Source organism: Cygnus olor, chromosome Z (genome assembly GCF_009769625.2).
Source record: "Cygnus olor isolate bCygOlo1 chromosome Z, bCygOlo1.pri.v2, whole genome shotgun sequence".
Taxonomy (NCBI): domain Eukaryota; kingdom Metazoa; phylum Chordata; class Aves; order Anseriformes; family Anatidae; genus Cygnus; species Cygnus olor.
Genome location: NC_049198.1, coordinates 29,435,663 through 29,456,531, shown reverse-complemented (window position 1 = coordinate 29,456,531; position 20,869 = coordinate 29,435,663). Strand labels below are relative to the sequence as shown.

The following is a 20,869-nucleotide window of genomic DNA, read 5'->3' as shown; positions in this document are numbered from 1 at the left end:
ATAAATTCACTAGAAGTTTCACATCTTTGTAACACTAGAGGGAAAATTACTAGCAGGAAACATAAGTGATATAGAGGTGTTTTTACAGATGCATTCTTATTTTTATTTTTAATAGATATTGCTCACTGAGTTGAAGTTTTATGGCATGGCACCATACAGCAAATGCAACCAAACACAGATAAAGCAAACAAACAAAACCACAGTTCTATAAACTTTATCAGAATTCAGTACTTGCTGTGCTATATAGTATTATCTACCTACAAGTTCTGGAATCCCTTCTATTCCTGATGCTTCCATATTGCTCAAAACAATTAGTCACCTAAAACTTCAAGCATTTTCAACTTCATCTTGTTCTACTTTTATGAGCATTTCTCAGTTAATACCTTAAAATTTAATGTTTCTGTACTTCCTCCTACCTTATGTGGTGGTTTCATGCCAATGGGCAGCTCAGCACCACCATCACACCATTTCTCACTCCTCCTCCTCAAAAGAAAAGGGGGAGAAAATATGAAAAAAACTCATGGGTTGAGATATCATCAACTGCTGTCACCCGCAAAACAGACTCAGCATAGGGAGATTAATACAATTTACTGCCTATTACTAACAACCTAGAACAGTGAGAAACTAAAAGCAAACTAAAAACACCTTCACCTCCACCCATCCTCTTCTATGTCCTCCCGCCAAGTGGTGCATAGGAAGAGGGAATGAGGACTGCGGTCGGTCCCTGACGCTTCGTCTCCGCCGCTCCTTCACGGTCACTCTCTGCCCCTGCTCCATGTGGGGTCCCCCCCACGGGATGCCATCCTTCCCGAACTGAGCCTGCGGGGGCTGCCCACAGGCAGCAGCTCTTCAAGAACTGCCCCAACATGGGTCTGTACCACTGCAGCACACTGGTCCAACACGGGTCCCCCATGGGCAGCAGTTCCCCCAGACCCGCAGGGGGCTCCTCCATAGGCTGCAGCGTGGAGATCTGCTCCATGTGGGACCCATGGGCTGCAGGGGGACAGCCTGCTCCACCAGGGGCCTCTCCACAGGCTGCAGGGGAACTGCTGCTGCATGCCTGGAGCACCTCCTGCCCTCCTTCAGCACCGACCTGGGGTCTGCAAGGGTTGTGTGCAGGTCTCGTGCTTTCCTGCCACCCTTCCTTCAATCTGCTCTCCCAGAGGCCCACCCAGCACTGCTCCCTGTCTTGGCTCTGGCCAGCTGCAGGTCCCTTTTGGAGCCATCAGGAGCCATCAGGAGCTGGCTCTGATGTGACATGGGGCAGCTGCTGGGCTCTGTTCACAGAGGCCATCTCTGCAGCACCTCCCCAACCCCCCACCCCAGTTACCCAAACCTTGCCAAGTAAGCCCCAAATCATTATATTTATCGCAAAGTACAGGCAGAATATCACACTATTTCAAGAGCATGAAGAGGAACTGAAGGCTATATTGTGCCACACTTACTACCATGCAATATATAATAATCACATGAGAACTCAGTATTTTCTTCATTTGTTTTTCAATTTGTTTCCTATAACAATTAAAGATCCTCAATGATCTTTAGTAGTTGTCAGGAGGAACGCTGCCTACAATAACCTTCAAAACTTCATTAAGATGCTGTGAGTTGGAAGTGGTAACTGAACAATGTTTTACTTCCACCACAGTATACTAGCTTAAGCATATATTTGTGTATTTATCTGCAGATTCTGTGTATTTATGTGTGTATTTTGTGTTTTGTCCATGCACTTCTCAAAATGTAATTAAAAAAAAATCTGCATCAACTCTTTCCAAGATTAACTGGTGATAATTTTCATGTATCTCAGCAATTCAAAATTACAGGAAAATCCTATGATAAACACAATAAATTAATGAAACAACCTCTTGATTTGCATATTTGCATAATAGTTTACCGGTGTTAGAAATTCTGAAGAACCATACTCTGGTACCAGTCAGTCTGTTAGTTCTTCTTGGCTTACAGACTTGCCTCTCACTAAGTACTGAAGGTAAAGGGAAGTGTTTCTTCATCCCAAAATAACCAGCTTAAGATCAGTCTTGTTTTTAGGGAGCACCCAATAGTCAGCTTTTTCTTTGGTACATAAAGATTCCTTACAAAAAGATAAACACTACAAACACTATATATGGCTAATTCTGGGAAAGTCACAAAGTTGTGTGTGTTGTATTATACCCCTTTAAACAGAGCAGTTCTCTTCAATAGCAACTTTAAACACCAGAAAATAATTTTAAGTATTATATAAATGAAAATCTTGGCAGGCATATGCCTTTCATTGTATTTAGTTATTTTATTTGTACTAACCATACTCAAAAGAAATGCACAGTTTTCAGTTATTAATACACAGTTTGCTAGAAAATATCCCCTTCACTTTCTCTTCAATAAGCCATGTGCTCAAATGTTTGCAGTCCAACTACAAGTAGCACGTGTTTTCTTCTCCCTTCCCCCAAAGGGACTTTTTCTACTTTAATATAAAGTATTGTAAACCTCTTATTCAGAAAGCAAAATTCAGAAAAAAACCCTTCTTAGTCAAACATCTTTCAAAATTGCTGTCTGGCGTCGCATAACTTTATGCAGTTTCTTTTGGTATAGCAACCCTTGCATTTTTTCCAACAAGTTAGGTCTCTGTGAGTATTTTACATTTAAGGCAGACAATACACAGCTAAGAAATACATCAGCAAATATTTGTCGTGATATGGCATTTTCAGTAGACGTTATCAGTTTTTCATAAATCATCGTGCATTTCTTATTTCAGAAAGCTTCTTTGTTGTGTAACATCAGCCTTTTCTAACAGTCTTCTTGTTCTTCCAAACTTCCATTCTTAGTCTCAGAAGTCTGTCCTCCAGGTCTATCCTCCCGATCATACATTCCTGAAAAGCTTGCTTTCTTTACACAAGAGTTACATTTCTTCATACCTTATGCAGCAACATCTTTTCTCACACATATCAAGACAGTTGGCCATATCTCAACCAAATGTAAAAATCAAAAACTTGATTTCTAAAAATAATTTTACATTTTTTTACAGTTATTTGTCTGTATGTATAATAATAATTATCTCAACTATGGAAGCTTTTAATCAATACCATGACTTGACAAAATTTGGGTTTCTTTTCTTGAAAATCCATTCCTCATCTGGCTTATTACATGACTGTTGCAAGGTTGTGGAATATGTTTAAAATAGATTTTGAAGCTTAGCATATTTATACCGATAGGCAACAAACCAATATTAGACAATACTTGTTTGCAGAGATTTTTTAAGATACATTGTGCACTTACTGAAAAATTCTTTCACTTCAAATATAAGTGCAAAGCAGTAGTTAGGATTTTAATTCTACATCATAGCAGCAGTCATGTATGCATAAAACAGCACTTTTCCTACAACAAATCACAGCATTTTGAGTAGCATATTGATTACACTAAAGTGTGACAAATGCAATGCCAACTGAAGAAAGATTCTAAAACAAAAACTGATTCCATTAATACAAAGACTATACAAAAATATGGCATTATACAACTCTACTGTAGATCTCAGAGCTTCTGAATTGCAGGTTTTTTGTTTTTTTTTTTTAAAGGTTACATTTGGCATTAGCAAATTCAGCAAATCACTGCATTTACATCTTCAACAGCTTTTTGAGAAAAACCATGATTCTGTCTGCACCAGGACCTAAACATTGACACTGCAGGTGATCACACATCCCCTGAGTCCTAAGCACTACTTGGTCCTATTCACCCAGCTGAGAATACTCATCCTGAATGATCAAGCCCTTTGCACAGACTTGTTACAATGGACTAAATATGTTCCTGACCAACAGCACACAATTATACTGCAGTGTAAAGATATGGCTTTCTCTAAAATTATAAAGTATTTAAGTAAAAAAATCCACAAAAACACTTAAAAATTATCCTTGAGTTCCACACTATATTTAAGCAATCAAATAGACTATGTAATCAGTCATACTGTAGTAGAACAAGCAAAAGACTTTTTATTCACTTGAAAAAAGAGCAGACTGGAAGATCTCTTCATTGCATTACACAAACCTCCCTGAGATTTTTACATAAATTATGTTTAGTCTACTATATATTGGAAACCAATTGGCTACTCAGTGTCATACACTGCAAATTTTACATAGTTCCTGCATATGTTATCCCAGCTAAAATGCTGTTTCAATGCTTTAAAGCTTCTTCTCTTGCTACCAAAAAAAAAACAAAAAACAAAAAAAACACCACATACACACAACTGAGACTAAAAATTCAAAGACATTTCTTGCATGAAATTTTTAAATCATCTTGAAAGCAATGTATAGAAATAGAGAAAACATGTTAAATTGAACAAAGCACTTTAAAATTATTTGCAGCTTGAAAACTGCTTGTGAAATTAGTTTAAAAATTATCTATGCAAGTGTTTGGTGGCAAGAAAACCAACAGAAAATTTTATTAAATGCAATGGGCAGAAAGAGGGGTTGATGTTGCCCCTTCGCTACTTAGCAATCTCCCATATTATACAATCAGAATTTGGAACAAGTGATTGTGGGAGAGAAACATCATAGTGGTACAAAACTTTGCAATACTGGCACAATGTTAATTGAATAAGGAATTTTTACTTTTTCTTTTTAACTGAGGTACTTAAACTTCTGATAAGATGGATGTATTTAAATCATAAATCTTAAGGAGGCCTCACAGTGAAGTAACTCCTCTATTTCACATATTCACTGCCACAAATTTCAGAAATGAACACTTCATTTTAAATACAAATGTGCATTTCAAGAGTTTGCCAAGTTGTGTAGCTTTGATTGAGCCTCAGCAAACATCCAAGAAGAACCAGCATTGTACTTTGCAACAATATCTAAGTAAAAAAAAAAAAAAAGATTATTTGAATTTAAAATAAACAAACCTGAAGCCTTTACTGCTTTGAGATATGAAATTATTCCCCAAGTTTCGTGCTTGGAGGCAAAAACCAAACAGTTGCCTTGTCTATAAATTTGTTAGACTTATTTCAAAAGTGGAATTACACACAGTTATCTGTTCAAGTAGCTTTGAACTCCTTCCAGTTATCAATAACTGGGATCATGTTCTTGCCCCTAGCTGATTGTGGAACAACTGCACTTATATTTCCTCCTTCCAAATGGTCTTACATTGGGTTTCACCACAGAAGAAAAATGAGATAGCTTTGGGTCAATTCACTGGAAAATTGACCTAAGGTGTTTGCGACTGGCCATATCAGATACTGGGACATAAGCATTCTTTTAGGGTACTGGAAGGAATGTATCAGATGATGATCATGACATCAAAGTGAGCAACTGGGAAAAGAAGGGCATTTTCTGTATTTTTAATTCTGTTTTAAAGTTTCCAATTTATAGATACACTGAGAACTACATGAAAATTACAAAGATGGAGGAATAAAAGAAGTATTTAAAAGCAATATGTTTGGCTTTTTAATACTCAGAAATAAACTGAAGACACTGTTTTGTATAAAATGGCTTCAGTTCTACTTGCTATATTACATCTTCAGATATGTAAAGGGTATCCAATATTTAATCAAGACAGGAAAAGAAGAGTAAGAAAAAAGAATATTTGCTTTTTCATTTTAAATTAAAATTTTCGCATGGATAAGTTTTCTGGCTGTCCAAATGAAAAACAATTTGCTCCCTTCCCCTAAAAATACTTAAATCACACAGCCTATTCTGTCTCTTTGCATATATTGCTGACCAACAACTGATTCAGACAGGCACAGTAAAAGTTGCCACATTACATAACCACTTCCATTTCATTATACAGAGAAGCCATTTCTGCATCAACAATGAAAGTTATAAAAGTGTATTAACAAACACAAGCCCTTGTGCAACACACAAAACAGGGTGCCAAGTCACTACAGACTCGTAGTGAGAAGACTAGGAGTCTTTTCTGTGCATCTCCGTTTCAACAAGGAAATACACTGTCTCTTCATTTCTTACTCACACCATATGTTCAGTCACCTCTTTTTTGCACTGCCAAGTAAGGCAAATAATGGTGTTGTAGACTGACCATATATTAGATTATTTTGTTTAGAAAAATAATTTCTCTCCCTATTGTTCTCATAGTAACAAATATATCCTGATAAAGAAAACCAGCAGGATTCCTCAGTTTGCAGATTCAGATAGGATATTTGCCACACAGATTTTACTCCCAGGAAAGATAGATGCACAAGTGCACATATGTCAATTATACACAGCAGACCAAGTACATTTTGTTCTGCATCACAATGCATCCTCTTAAGGAGGGACAGTTTTCTTATCCACCCATGTTGTCCCTTATATGATCCACTCGTTGAGCAAGATCCCTAAAGGTGGGGCGCTGGGTAACGTTGTTGTTCCAGCATTCTTTCATGATAGCATAAATCTGGAGGGGAAACAAAGCAAATCAGTATTAGGCAAACAGACACTACAGTTAATAGTTACTCTGAACCGGTCCAAGAACTTTAACATACATTTCTCCACATTCTTATATTAAATTCTTCATTATCCTTGATAGCTAATCAGAAAGACAGAACAAACTGAACCTACTTCTGGTAAAAATGGATTTGAGTGAACTTTTTGAAGATATTTCTATTACAATAAGCATTTGGCCACACTCTTTTCCTACACATGCAATTGATACCTGATCACAGAACAGGATTTCTATGCCAGCCTCTTTATCTATACTCTTCTCACTAATTTAACCCAGATCATTACCAACTTCTCATACTTCCAACACTTTCTCAAGTATTGCTGAGGAACTCCCTGCAAGGCTCGCAAGACAAATGTAGTTTTCAGTTCTTTCGTTTTCAGCAAATATGGAACTCCTGCATTGACCTGAAACTAAAGCAGCTTGTATGCTACAGACATCCAGAAGATTTAAGATCTGTTATGACTACCCTCTTAGGATCAAAATGGGAAGAGCAGTTTCTGACAGAATAGAGGCATTTCCATCTTGCTTTGATACCTGAAGTATTGCAAAGATTCCAGTGTCTGATATCTAGAGTTTCAATAAAACACATTCTGTATTATCATATAAATACAACATTCAGGTTATCTGTGAAAAGCTAAACAACTCAATAATTGTGATTCAACAATTGTTGTGCTCATACATATAATAGAAGAAAGGTTACTTCAGAGACTTCTCCTTTAATTTTCTGTGTAATAGTTCCTTCCCAATGGCTTCTCTGCCCTACTTGAACCATTCTTTTTCTTCTAGATCACTTGACCCTGATCTCTCTCCTGTCTCTAGGTTTGAATGAATTATTTCAGGACTTACTGCCAAGTGAGTCTGATCTTAAAGGGATGCAGGATTTGGTCTCAGCTAGAAGTTACACAAATAAAACATTCTTTCCTTACTGATTCACTTACCCAGCCCTACTAGTTTGACTCAAGCTGAAGTGCCCCCTCCTCTAAAGAACAGAGAATTAAAAGACCTAGAAATAGTAAGTATTTTTTAAAAACAACTGGAGTATTAGCAAAATAAAAGAACACTGAATTAATGTGTGTGCTGAAGATGACTTTACAGGCATATAAAATTCAATATCTATGAAAAACTTGCGTACAAATCTAAAGGCCCTGACCATATAAAATCTGATTCATATACTTCATTGTGCCTACAGACTTCAGGTAGCTCCTGGCTGAGAAAGCTTGACAATGAATAATATACATGATAAACATAGGTTAACATAGGTTGTTTTCCTGTGCTTGAGGAGGAAAGAGCAAGAGAAAGAAAATAATCAAGATAAAGGTTTTTTTAAATCTTGGAATTAAATGTGATTAATTAAATCTGAAGAAGCTTTTTTTTTTTTTGCTAAACTTTAAACATGTCAAAAAATCCACTGTTCACAATTTTGCACAAGAATGTTTATATGGGACTTCTATGGAACAAATTCCATATGCTAGCTTCATTGCTTTAATAAATTTACATTTTTGCGGTAGAAGCCTGAGTGCTTCACTATAGCAGTCAGCCACAATAATCCTATTTCGTATATTTAGAAGGACTATATACTAGGCTCCTGAGGGAATACAATCTAAAGAATCATAAAAGAAATGTGATTATACTCATCATGTAACTGATAAAATAACAGCACAACCATTCAGGCTGTATAAATATTTCAGTAATCCGTGCAGAAGGAAACACAAGGTTCGCATTTACCATGTACTCACCCTCACTGAGCACCTTTCAGACTATAGTAATGTATTACTATAATAATACTTCACCTCATCAGGGCATCCATCTGGTCTTGGCAGTCGTCCATTATTCTTCAAAAGCTCTATCAAATGAAATACAATCATCTGCCCTTGTTTATCATTGCCAATCATGCGCATGAATTCCTGAAACAGAAGGCCAACTATTGTAAATAATATTTGAAGGGAAAAAAAAAGATGCTGAAAAATCACTACCAAGGCAAAACTCTTTATAAGAAAAACCTTAGAAATTCTATAAATAGCATAGTATATAGCAATGATAAAATTATAATTAAGTCCAGACAAATATTAATAATCACCACTTTTTTGTGTGGAAGAAAATAGGATTTACATGATACATGATTTAAAGCAATAAATGATACATGATTTAAAGCAATAAATTAAAATCTTCTTTAAAATATTGATCATCAATTGATGATTACCTACTTTTAAAAGGATAAATCTTACTGCTAATTTTAAAGAGCTTCCTGAAACATTAAAACAAAATCTTGATGCCTTAAAAATCCTTAACAAACAGAAAACAGGCAATAACTTACTGATGTACTAAAAAAAAAAGGACGAACTGGATTAATCAGTAACTACAGGCCAGAAAGAATGGCATAATTAAAGCCAGCCAAAATGGTTTAGGTAAATCTTGCTAGCCAAAATGAACATAATCCTGAAAGTAGATAAAAATATTTCTCAGAATGTCAGAGATCAAAAGAAAATGAGTAAGTATATATAATACATATATTATATAATCTCTAATTATTCTGAAAATAAATTTCTAAGCATAATGTAATGGAACTGTTACTCATCCAATGCTACATATATTTCTTTAATGATGCTTGATATGAAAATGTGAAATAACTGTTGGTAGAACATGCAAACAGACAATGTCAATAACACAATGAATAATTATAAAGATGATGAAAGACTGCTTTGGCTATTTGGTACAAATGATTTTTTGTTGATGCATAACAGAGCAACCTAACCCAAAAAGCTGATTTATTCAAAGTATATTCCACCTGAGCCCATGACTTACTCCATTACTTTCCATCTCATAGTCCCTTTGAAGAACTCCAGATGTCTGCAATGTTTGTTCCTACCCAGGGAGAGCTGTCCTTGCTTTGAGAGCTCTTCCTTGATAGTTTAGTAATTGTATCAAATTACTGACAGGTCTGCTGAGGTCAATGCAGAGGTCTTCCAAGTACATTTTTATCTACAATCATTGTTGAGCTCTCAAAACTATATTTGCCATGACTGAGACACCAGCCAACAGTGAGGACAGCTCCACTACATATATAATACTCAACTCTCCTCTGTAATGACTGCAGAGCAATGCTAGGTATAAGTAACATTGTGAATCTCATTTCCAACTGCAGAACTGTTCTGCAGTGCAGAAGTAATATTTTTCTGTTTAGTATAAAATTGTCTTTAAAAGTATCAGTAAAGAGTCTGCAAAAATTATTCCCTTTCTTTCCTGACATTCAATATACTATTAGCTTGGGTTTGAGTAACATAACAAAATAACTTTAAGAGTAACTACATTTAAAACAACTTAATGTTTAAGTAATTGTTTGGCTTAGCCTTCAAAAAGCCTTTCATTAAAAATACTTGTCATGTTGCAAAGAAATGGTTGCATCTGGGATCACTCTCCATGAAGGATAAGAAAGATGAATCTATACTTAAGAGACTTTAAAATCTTTCCCAAACAGTTGGGAGTTACAGTGTGGATAAAATTTGCACACACTATCAGGTGATTTTCCAGATCTCTTTTGCTTCTTATGCCTCAACAGTAACGTTTCTCAGCATGCTGCTGCTTCTGATTGGCTGTGGTCTCAGTCATGAAGGTGTCATCTGAAAAGAATCAGTAACTCTCGAGCTATTTAAGTACAGCAAAAATCTATACCTTTCATCTATATCTTTCTGAAAAATTAAATAAACAAAAACCTCTGAGAACCGTTCACTATGTACTTACAGCTGGTGGGCTTTTGCTCTTTTCAATATAAGTGAAGAGTTCATATAAGACTACACCAAAACTCCATACATCTGAGGCCACAGAAAATTTGCTCTCTGTCAGAGATTCTGGAGCATACCTGCAACACATAGTTAAAAAAAATATATACATATATATATATACACTGTTCTGTGTGACTTGTGGCTTTTTAGTTTTGAAGATATTTCCTTTACTAAGACCAGGATTTTTCACAAGTATGTACCCTTTGTACACAGGCATTAGCATATTCTCGTTTCCTTCCATTACTTTCATTAGTAACTATACTGTTAATAGTAACTAAATGGTACTGAAAAACACAAACCAGCTTAAACTAACACAGCTAGTGATTACTATATCCAAGGCTGTTTTTTTGTTTGTTGAACAAGATTTTAATGTGAAAAGGACTGGAAAGAAAGACAATTCTAGCCAGTAAGCACCCTTCCATCACTTTCAATAAGCTTTGAATTGTGTCCCAGGTACTTCTGAACTCTCAAAAACATCGACTGTGATGCCATTTTATATTATTTTATTCATCCTTTAAATATTACATTTTGACAGTGCCTACAGCAGCTATATAGACAAAAATCACAGATATGACATTGCATTTTCTTTCATTGTCAAGACAAGATGGTTTTATCACAATTATCTGTGAGAATATTTTTTAAGGTACTCCTGTGTCTTCATTATGAATACACAGAACAGAAGTATATGTTCTGTATTCTGAATGTAGTTGTATAGGATTTACATGGCAAGGTTTTAGTAGCAGGGGGGTTGCAAGGGTGGCCTCTGTGAGAAGAGTCCAGAAGCTTCCCCTTGTTAGATAAGAGTCAGCTCCTAAGGCATCTTTTAAATAACTGTTTGAGTATTTTTTTTTCATGAAAATATGTTGAGAATTCATACATTTATACACTGTAAAGTCATATATCATGAGTGTGACCTTCGCAGTGCTTTCACAACTGACTTGGAGTTTGCGCTTCGTAAGTCTACAATATGCAAAACTATTTGCTGAAAATACGAAGCTGAAAATGTGCTGTTATTTCATATATCAAAAGGAAACTTACCAAAATATAGGGCTTTCACCAGGTTCTTTCACTTTGTAGTACTCCTTGTCTTGTGGCAAGACTTTAGTCAATCCAAAGTCTCCAATTTTAACTCTGTTCTCATTCTCCACTAAGATATTTCTTGTTGCTAAATCCCGGTGAACGTATCTTTTTGTACCCAGATACTCCATACCCTAAGCATAAAGTTCACAGACACAATAGAAAAGAAAGTTACTTTTAGCATTAAGTGACTGCACTTCCACTAAAGGGATGAATTAAGGACAAAGTTAAAACCAAAAACTGCTGTATATTTGTCCTCTCTAGTGAGTTACTCTTCCAAATGCAGGGTTGTTACTTAACTGATGGCAGCTACATAGAGCACCTCTCAGAGCCATTAGTTTATGATTACATAGCTAGATAGCTGTTATAGCTCCTTTCCATGTCCAAATGCAATTTGCCAGTAATAGGTAAAAGGAAACAAAATTTGGGCTAAGCTACATAATACGGGGCATATGAAAAGCCTTTCCTATTTCATTACCCATTTCTATTAATCTTCTTTCTTCATTTTCCACATCCTGATTGCTTTATCAAACTTTATGATTCCTTGGATCTGACACCTGTTCTCTGGCTATATTTGCAGTTGCCTGAAGCCACGTCTTCTTTTACTGCTGTTGCTGTTCCCTTCTTACCAATACACATTCTTATTTTTGCTATCAATAAAGTATAGAAGAAGCCAGTGAGTGAAGTGACAACCAGGCTAAAGTATTAGAGCATTACAAAAAAGAAAATCTTGCTTACACAGCAATAAATGGTGGACAGTGCACAGTGTTAAAAGATGCCTGACTCTCACATGTGAAATAAAACACCAAGCAGGCTGTCAATTTTACAAGACGACACGTCACTCCAACAACCAAAAAGCAATAAATGATGCTGTAGTATTGCTAAACTCAAGTGTTTTGGACATCAATATTAGAGATTTATTCTCTCCAAAAGATTTATCTCCCTTTTTGTTTTTTAAGTGAAAAACCTCAGAAAAATCATGAATCAAAAGTCTTAACTTTTCTCAGATTCTTGTACCTAGTACCTAGCCTAGTACCGCTAGATGGCATTGCTGTTTATTTAGAACATCTCATTCCAAAACAGGGTTCAAAACTGCCCTGTTCCCCATTAATCACCTATCTGCTGTCATCCTGAAAAATACCAAATCTAGCTTTTTTTCAAAGCCAGACTCCTGGGTTTCATATACACTCAGTCAACGGAAATGCTATACCTTTTTATTACTATTAAATACTGTCCTGAAAACAGTCCTAAAATTTATCTGATACTAATAAGTTTCCTGTTACAACAGGCATTTTCCAGGCTCACAGAGATGGTTACTTGAAATCATGCAAATCTTGAGTGGAAGTCATAATCCTGTGGCATTACAGGAGTTGAGTTTAATTACACTGTTTCAAACGCTTCCATCTTTATTGTTTAAGAGCTAGCTGTGGGGCTCTTCAGAAAAGACACATGAAGTACTTTAAGCCTTATGAGATGGAAAAATAAATTTATTCTTATCTTCTTCCCCTATCAGGAAACATTAAAAAAAACAAGTGGGGCCAACAGAGCAAAAAAAAATCCCCAAAATCAGATGTACTGAGGGAAAAAAAAAATAATATATATATATATATATATATATATATATATTTGCTGTTCTGTTGCCAAGATTCTTTGAAAATTTGACTGTAGAACCCTATTGCTTGCCACCAGACAAACAGCACTACTGACACAAGCCACACCCAATGATAGCTGTACTGATTTACATCTACAGAAATGTCACTACTAGCAAATGCCACCTCTGAAAACACTGCTTTTCACAGTATGAGATGTGTACAAAAAATGTCATCTGTAAGTCAGGACAATTCTCACAGATTAGTAGTAAGGAACCAAAAATAAGCAACCACACTCAACTCAACCCTCAGGTATGGGCCATGCCTTCATTTCTCTCTCACATATTTGAGGCAAGAGCAACAAAGAAGGAGGAGAAAGATTTTTATACAACAAAAAAATGTAACAAATTCACAGCAGGAAAAATAGATTTGAGATTCTGATAGTACCAAACATTGCAAAAGAAACAAATATCTAAAGGAAATGGGAAAAGGTGTTAAGCTAAAAGAAGAAAAAGTATTCAGATTCCATTTTTGTAATATTAGGCACTCACTACATTTTTAATATATTGTCATAAATCATAACTTGAGTACTTTTGTCACAGTTCAACAACCAGCTTTGAAGATCCTTATTTTTTAATTCAGTATTCCAAATTAAGCATAGAACCACTAGCCCTCTAGATTCTATCAACAGTAAAATTTTGCATTAGATCCTATGAGGAAAAAATTAAGATGTTTTGAATCACAGAATCATAGAATGGCATGGGTTGGAAGGGACCTTAAAGATCACCTAGTCCAACCCCCCTGCCATGGGCAGGGACACCACCCACTAGATCGGGTTGCTCAGGGCCACATTCAACCTGGTCTTGAACACCTCCAGGGATTCGGCATCCACAACCTCTCTGGACTACCTGCTCTAGTGCCTCACCAGCCTCTGAGTGAAGAATTTGAAGCAACAGAATACTGCAGAAATATTAGAGCAATCGATATAACCTCTGCTTTACAGGTAGAACAGTGAAAAGAGGTCAAAGCAAAGTACATCCATTTTAACCCTTGGGCTTTGCCTCCCTTAGATGTTAGCTGCAGATACTTCTTTAAGAGTAAAAACTGCATGTGAACTTCCCACTTTCTTGTGCCGTGTGTGCCCATGCTTTGTCACACAAAAGCAGGAAGTTCTCACACTTAAGTATCTGCAGAATGCATATTCTAGCTCCCTTCCTCCTGGTATCTGCTACTTAGAAAAAAGTCACTCCATCTCATTTCTGATTTTTCAGCACCATCCTGCAGACCTGTAGTACTTTAATGTTTCTCTTACATATGTATTTATATATGCATACATACATGTATGTACACACACACACAATGTTTTTCTTTATACCTTCTTGGCCTTAATTCCTTTTCCAAAGTTTCCTGCCATACTTGCACTGCCTGCAAAAGCCAAAATCTACTTTTCAATCCCCCTGTCAGATACATCTGTCTCAGAGGCCAGGGTCCCAAAAACTGTTGCCACTGTGGCACTTTATTAAAAGCCTGAAGGCTTGCAAAATACAAGCTTTCACAGCTTCCTCTGGGAATGAACAGTGCAGATATCTTCTGATCCCTCAGGATCTGCTGAGATGGCTACAGAATAAAACAAGTAAGCGGCTGCTGCTTTTGCCTGTTCAAAGATCCCTGATTATTCTATGAAAAATTCAGTCACCTTCTTCCTAGGTGGTGCTGAGTTTTAGACTTTTCCAGATCTTTGCTTGAAGGAAGGTTGTTTAAGGTGATTTACCAGCACTGATACCAAGTTATTTTGTGGCAAAAATAGCAAGAGAATTTCTAATGCTTGAGACCTTTCACTAGAGAAAAACTTACTGTTTTGGACCCCTTGATCAGAGGACTTTTTGAACCCTCTTTCTGTGGGTGGTCACATGTTCAATACTTCCTCTTTGTGAGAAGACTGACACTTGCCATAGACCAGAAAACATTTCCTGTTTTCAGCTATGTTGCAGACTACTTGCCCATCTAGGATGCTTTGCTGGAGACAACTCACCTAGCTTTATTTCAGTGAATACATGAATAGGTAGAATCGGCTGCTAAAGAAGCATGCAGCATCCATCTGTACATGCTCCAGGTTCAGTAGCTAAAAGGTTTACCAAGTCAGTCCAGTTACAAGAAGGAAACTATCAAGCTGTGTTCACCAGGTGAAAAGTCTGAATGCCTGGAGAAGATCTTGCTTTTTGCAGAGACTCTCCTGCCTCGTTCTTGTCAGGCCTATTCTAGGGATAGTGCAGACAGAAAATGCCCTGAATGTGGCAGGATGCAAGTTTACTGTATGTAAAAATAAGTAGGGGCTACGTACCCTGAAGAATACTCACTAAATAACCTACTCTTTCCATGCTTGATGTGGAAAACAGGGAAAGGAAGTTTAAAAATATTTGTTACACACCTTGGGGAAGGGGAACAGGGAGGAGAAGAGTGTGTGTGGTGTGTGTGTGTGTGTGCGGTGTGTGTGTGTGTGTGTGCATGCATGTCTATCTATCTGTCTGCTTTGCTCTTCTTTCTTTCTTCAAGCTACTGAACATGCAGAGAAATCTATAGTGTCCATAGTTCCTCATATCCCAAGCACAACAACAGAATAAAGCTAGGGCAGGTATATGCCCTGCTTCTGAGGAAACAAGGCATCTACAATGGAGATCAGATTTTTGCCTCCCTTTTCAGAATTTTATGAAGGATTTTCAGGGACAATCTGCGAGAGTGATTTATTACAGCTTTGGGGACTTCCATGGCCTCTATTTCTTCACACAGAAATCATATATTTTTGCTCCAGTAGATTAATAAGGTAATAGTATTTGCATTTTAAAGTAAATTCCTTAAGCGTCTCTTAATAGTGGTTTTATAGCTGAATATCTAAGTCCTGAAAAATCAGTTACAGTATGTCAAGAAGTGTTTGCTTGGACAAGTATACTAACTCTTTCAAAATTCTATTCCAGCTCTCATTCGGGATAAAAGAGTTTTTAATTCTTCTGAATGAAAATATGAACTAAACAAACAGTAAAATAAACAAAAGTAAATGGCAAATATTCTCCCTCAGTTAGCAGATGGATGAGCCAATACCACTGAGATATTCAGAAATTTGTAAAGTTCTTGAATATATGAATGTGTGCTGCTATTTTTTAGGGCTATGTTTTGCTAGCAGCCCAACACTATTATAAGGGATACACCGAAACAATTAATTTCTGTACAAAATGGAGAGATATTGTTGAAAAATATTAATCATCTGAAAGCCCTCTTACTTTGCATATCTGAGATGCATACAGCAAAAGCTTCTTGTGGTCCAGTCTTTCCTTGTGTTTCTGCAGATAATCTCGTAAACTTCCATATGGTAAATATTCCATAATTAATCTCAGATTCCTACGACCTTTGACGACAGCAAAGAAAACATATAATTTTTCTGTCATTTTCCAATACAAAGTTTTTATTTCAATGTGTTTACAAATGAGTAAAAGTAATAGAGACGTCTTACTACCAAAACACACAATTTATTATGTTCATCACTAAGCAATATTTCATCTGTTAGTTAACTGCATTTGTTAAAGAAATGCCATTTATTTAAACATAGCAATTATGTGGATACACATCACCTCACCAAGACTTCATCTTCTATTGCTAAAGCAAAGCAGAAGTGCCACCCATATGTGTCTGTGTTTTATATAATTCCTCTTCATTGCTGAGGTAAAACTCAGAATAGTAACTGACATCATCTGTTCAGCAATTTTGCAATCTTTAAAACTTAGTAAGATTTTGAACGCAAGATTTTTTTTTTTTCTTATAGTAAGACCTTGGGCAAAAAAAACATGTTATCACTCATTTTCAACACCATAAACAATTAACTCAAATACATCTGTTTCTGAAATTTCTTCCCATCTTCTGTTATACAGGCTGTATGAGAAGTGGTATTATCCAGTCTGGAACATCACATTAAGTGACAAAAAAGCAACAGTTAAAAATGGTTACATTTTCCTACTTAACCCCAAATTCACTTCTAGGAAGACTTTTGTACTTTAAGATAAAGAAAATGGGTAACTTTCATAAACACTTCTCTCTCTGAATTTCTCACAGTATGCATGCTTAGGTGCATAGCTGAAGGTGTATTCAGTAAGCACGTACCTGCACTGTAGCATACTCCTTTGTATTTAACAATGTTATCATGCTGCAGAGATTTAAGTATTTCAATTTCTCTTTCGAAGTCCCTAAGGTGCTCTTCTGTGCTATGTTGCAGCTTTTTCACAGCCACCACCTCTCCAGTATTATCCTGTAGGGGGTCATACCGGCACATCTCAACACTGCCAAAATTTCCCTAGATCAGAAGTAGAAGTACTTGAATTAAAAATGAGTCCACACCATTCTCTTTCCTAGTAAATGTTCATAATAGCCTCGGTGCTCAATGTACTAGCATTAAGTAATGCAATTATGTAATAAGTTTCTTGTAATACCAGACAATTATTTAAGTGAAATACCACAAACCCTACCTGAAAAAAGGTAGGAGTGCAGGATCACAGGTCACAGCTCTATAACAACTGTCTATAAGAAACATGCTCTGTAAAAGGAAGCAAACAGCACTGGAGGAAAGGAGGGTGACCTACATTCATTTTCTCCTTCTCCACAAATTTCTACCTACAATTCCATGATACCTTCTGAGATAGCTCTTTTCCTGAACTTGCAAAACCACATCACATTAAGGCTTCTCCTGGCTGTTTTCTTTTCTTTTTTTTTTGTAGTTCTTCCCCAAGCTGTTTCTCCGTTTTACTTTCTTTCCTCTCTCTGTTCATATTTTCTTTACCTTCTTTTTTGCAGTCATTACCTACAACTCTGTTCCTCTCCCTCTGCCATGTTGTTGTTTAAAGTCAACAATCACCTGCAAATAAAAGTAGTTCTGCTACTTTGCTTTCAGGCTTATTTTCTCTAGTACTTGGAGTTAAATGAATGTGTAGATATCATGTCAATAGCAATAAAAAAAAGCAAGAGACCATTCCGGAAAAATGATACTTGGGTAACGCTGTCAGCTCCACTAAGTCATCTGTCTAGGCATGCTTTCCACAGCCAGCCTGCAATGACTTGCAAAACTAGCAATGAAATGATGATTTCTAAAGTCTAAAATGTTCAAGGTCTACATATATCTCAGACACTACTGAGTTCAGAGACTGCACATGCAGATATCCCAGAATATGCACGTACAAAAAAAAATCCCACTAGTTCTATGCAAGATTACTCTGGAACAATTTCAAATGAATCTCATCTGACAAAAAAACAAGTTTCAGATGCAGCTGTCCTGGTTTGGGCTGGGATAATTTTTTTCCTAGTAGCTGATAGGGTGCTGTGTTTTGGGTTTAGGACAAGAATAATGCTGATGTTTTAGTTATTGCAGAACAGTGCTTACACAGAGCCAAGGACTTTTCTGCTTCTCATGATGCCCTGCCAACAAGGATGCTGGGGGTGCACAAAAACGCAGGAGAGGATACAGCCAGGACAGCTGGCCCCAACTGGCCAGAGGGATAGTCCATACTGTATGGTGTCATACTGAACAATAAACTGGAGTGGCTGGCCAGGGTCTGGGGGCTGCTGCTCAGAGACAGGCTGGACATCAGTCAGTGGGTGGTAAGCAATTGCATTGTGCATCACCTGCCTTGTAATATTATCATCATCATTATTTTCCTTTCCTGCTCTAATAAACTGTCTTTATCAGTGTTTCACACACACTCCACTTGTCTCCCCCATCCCACTGCAGGGGTGTGGAGTACACAAAAAGATGTATAGTGCTTAGCTGCCTGATGAGTTAAACCGCAACAGTTCAGCATTATTAAGAAATAATTGGAGAAGTTAGCTTTTCAGTGTGACTGGATTCATTATAGAAACCAGCCACATTTTTTCTATCTAATTACCTTGTGAAACTGAAAAAAGACCTGAAAGGAACTTGAAAATTGTGTTGTGACTCAAATTATTAATCTCTGTAATTGAAGTGTTCAACGTCACATGTATATGGGGTCATCAGAAGATAACTGAAAAAGATCTCTCTTTTCTAGGCATTTAGAGAATTTCCAAACAACCTACCTTGCCAAGTTGCTGTAAAAACTTAAGATGTCTTTCTTCAAATTGTGTTGGGTCCCGATCTTCAAAAGCCCCAGAAAATCCAAGTGCTCCAATTCGCATATTTGGCAACATATCGTTTTCTGTCAATAACTCGTAATCTGAGGGGAAAGAGGAAGAGAGAAAGGGAGAAGGAAGCACAGAGAAGCAAACAGGAGAATGAAAAAAAATATTACAATGCTGGCATGTTCTACCTCTGCTAGGCATACCTTGAGCTTAGTGGAATATTAACAATCCCCTTAATTTCTACATAGTAATTTCCAGTCATAAAGACAAAGAGCTATTACCAAACAGCCAAATAACTTCTCTTAACACGTGAGTCTTGCTGTAATTTGCAAATACAATTTTTTACAGGCCCGTTGTACTTCAAAGTTAGCAGCTATTGTGCAGTGACCCCACAGCTGTGGAGGAGAAAAATGAAAACCTCACAAGAGCTTGTGATAATGCGCATCTTTCTCTTACTAAAATAAAAAATGTCTTTCTATTTTCAGAGACAAAACCGCTTCACAAGTATTCTTGGTTAGGAGATTAAACATTTAAGGTAGACACTAATCAAACCAAAAAAACAGTTTTGAATCACAGAATCACAGAATCGTCTAGGTTGGAAGAGACCTCCAAAATCATCTAGTCCAACCTCTGACCTAACACTAACAAGTCCTCCACTAAACCATATCACTAAGTTCAACATCTAAATGTCTCTTAAAGACCTCCAGGGATGGTGACTCTACCACTTCCCTGGGCAGCCCATTCCAATGCCTAACAACCCTTTCAGTAAAGAAGTTCTTCCTAATATCCAACCTAAACCTCCCCTGGCTCAACTTCAGCCCATTCCCCCTTGTCCTGTCACCAGGCGCGTGGGAGAGTAGACCAACCCCTACTTCGCTACAGCCTCCTTTAAGGTATCTATAGAGAGCGATAAGGTCGCCCCTGAGCCTCCTCTTCTCCAGGCTGAACAATCCCAGCTCCCTCAGCCGCTCCTCGTAAGACTTGTTCTCAAGACCCCACACCAGCCTCGTCGCCCTTCTCTGGACTCTCTCGAGCACCTCGACGTACTTCTTATAGTGAGGGGCCCAAAACTGAACACAGTACTCGAGGTGCGGCCTCACCAGAGCCGAGTACAGGGGGACAATCACTTCCCTAGACCTGCTGGCCACACTGCTTCTTATACAAGCCACGATGTTGTTGGCCTTCTTGGCCACCTGAGCACACTGCTGCCTCATATTCAGCCGACTATCAACCAGTATTCCCAGGTTCTTCTCTGCCAGGCAGCTTTCTAACCACTCATCTCCCAGCCTGTAGCGCTGCTTGGGGTTGTTGTGTCCCAGATGCAGGACCCGGCACTTGGCCTTGTTGAACTTCATACAGTTGACCTCAGCCCATCGGTCCAGCCTATCCAGGTCCTCCTGCAGAGCCTTCCTACCCTCGAGCAGATCGACACACACACCTAACTTGGTGTCATCTGCAAACTTACTGAGGGTGCACTCGATCCCCTCATCCAGGTCATCGATAAAGAAATTGAAGAGGACTGGTCCCAGTACTGAGCCCTGGGGGACTCCACTAGTGACTGGCCTCCAACTGGATTTGACTCCATTCACCACGACTCTTTGGGCCCGGCTACCCAGCCAGTTTCTAACCCAAAGAAGCGTACGCCAGTCCAAGCCACGAGCAGCCAGTTTCTTGAGGAGAATGTTGTGGGAAACAATGTCAAAAGCCTTACTGAAGTCAAGGTAGATCACATCCACAGCCTTTCCCTCATCCACTAAGCGTGTCACTTTGTCATAGAAGGAAATCAGGTTCGTCAGGCAGGACCTGCCCTTCATAAACCCATGCTGACTGGGCCTGATTGCCTGGTTGCCCTGCAAGTGCCGTGTGGTGACACTCAAG

General features: G+C 37.6%; 2 protein-coding genes across 4 annotated transcripts in view; both read right to left on the bottom strand.

Annotated features, from left to right (window-relative positions):
* The window catches only part of LOC121061857 (programmed cell death 1 ligand 1-like), a 287,916-nt gene that overhangs the window by 74,603 nt on the left and 192,444 nt on the right, over window positions 1-20,869 (bottom strand). The gene's annotated exons all lie outside the window — the stretch shown is intronic.
* Window positions 2,260-20,869, bottom strand: part of JAK2 (Janus kinase 2) — a 96,014-nt gene continuing 77,404 nt past the window's right edge. For all 3 annotated transcript variants that reach the window (XM_040541270.1, XM_040541269.1, XM_040541271.1), the window contains exons 19-25: window positions 18,950-19,086; window positions 17,009-17,198; window positions 16,135-16,259; window positions 11,232-11,404; window positions 10,153-10,270; window positions 8,205-8,318; window positions 2,260-6,366 (exon numbers count right to left, since the gene is read on the bottom strand). In XM_040541270.1, coding sequence (XP_040397204.1) covers window positions 6,259-6,366; window positions 8,205-8,318; window positions 10,153-10,270; window positions 11,232-11,404; window positions 16,135-16,259; window positions 17,009-17,198; window positions 18,950-19,086 — 965 coding nt within the window. In that variant the 3' untranslated portion in view covers window positions 2,260-6,258. The remainder of the gene's footprint in view (window positions 6,367-8,204; window positions 8,319-10,152; window positions 10,271-11,231; window positions 11,405-16,134; window positions 16,260-17,008; window positions 17,199-18,949; window positions 19,087-20,869) is intronic.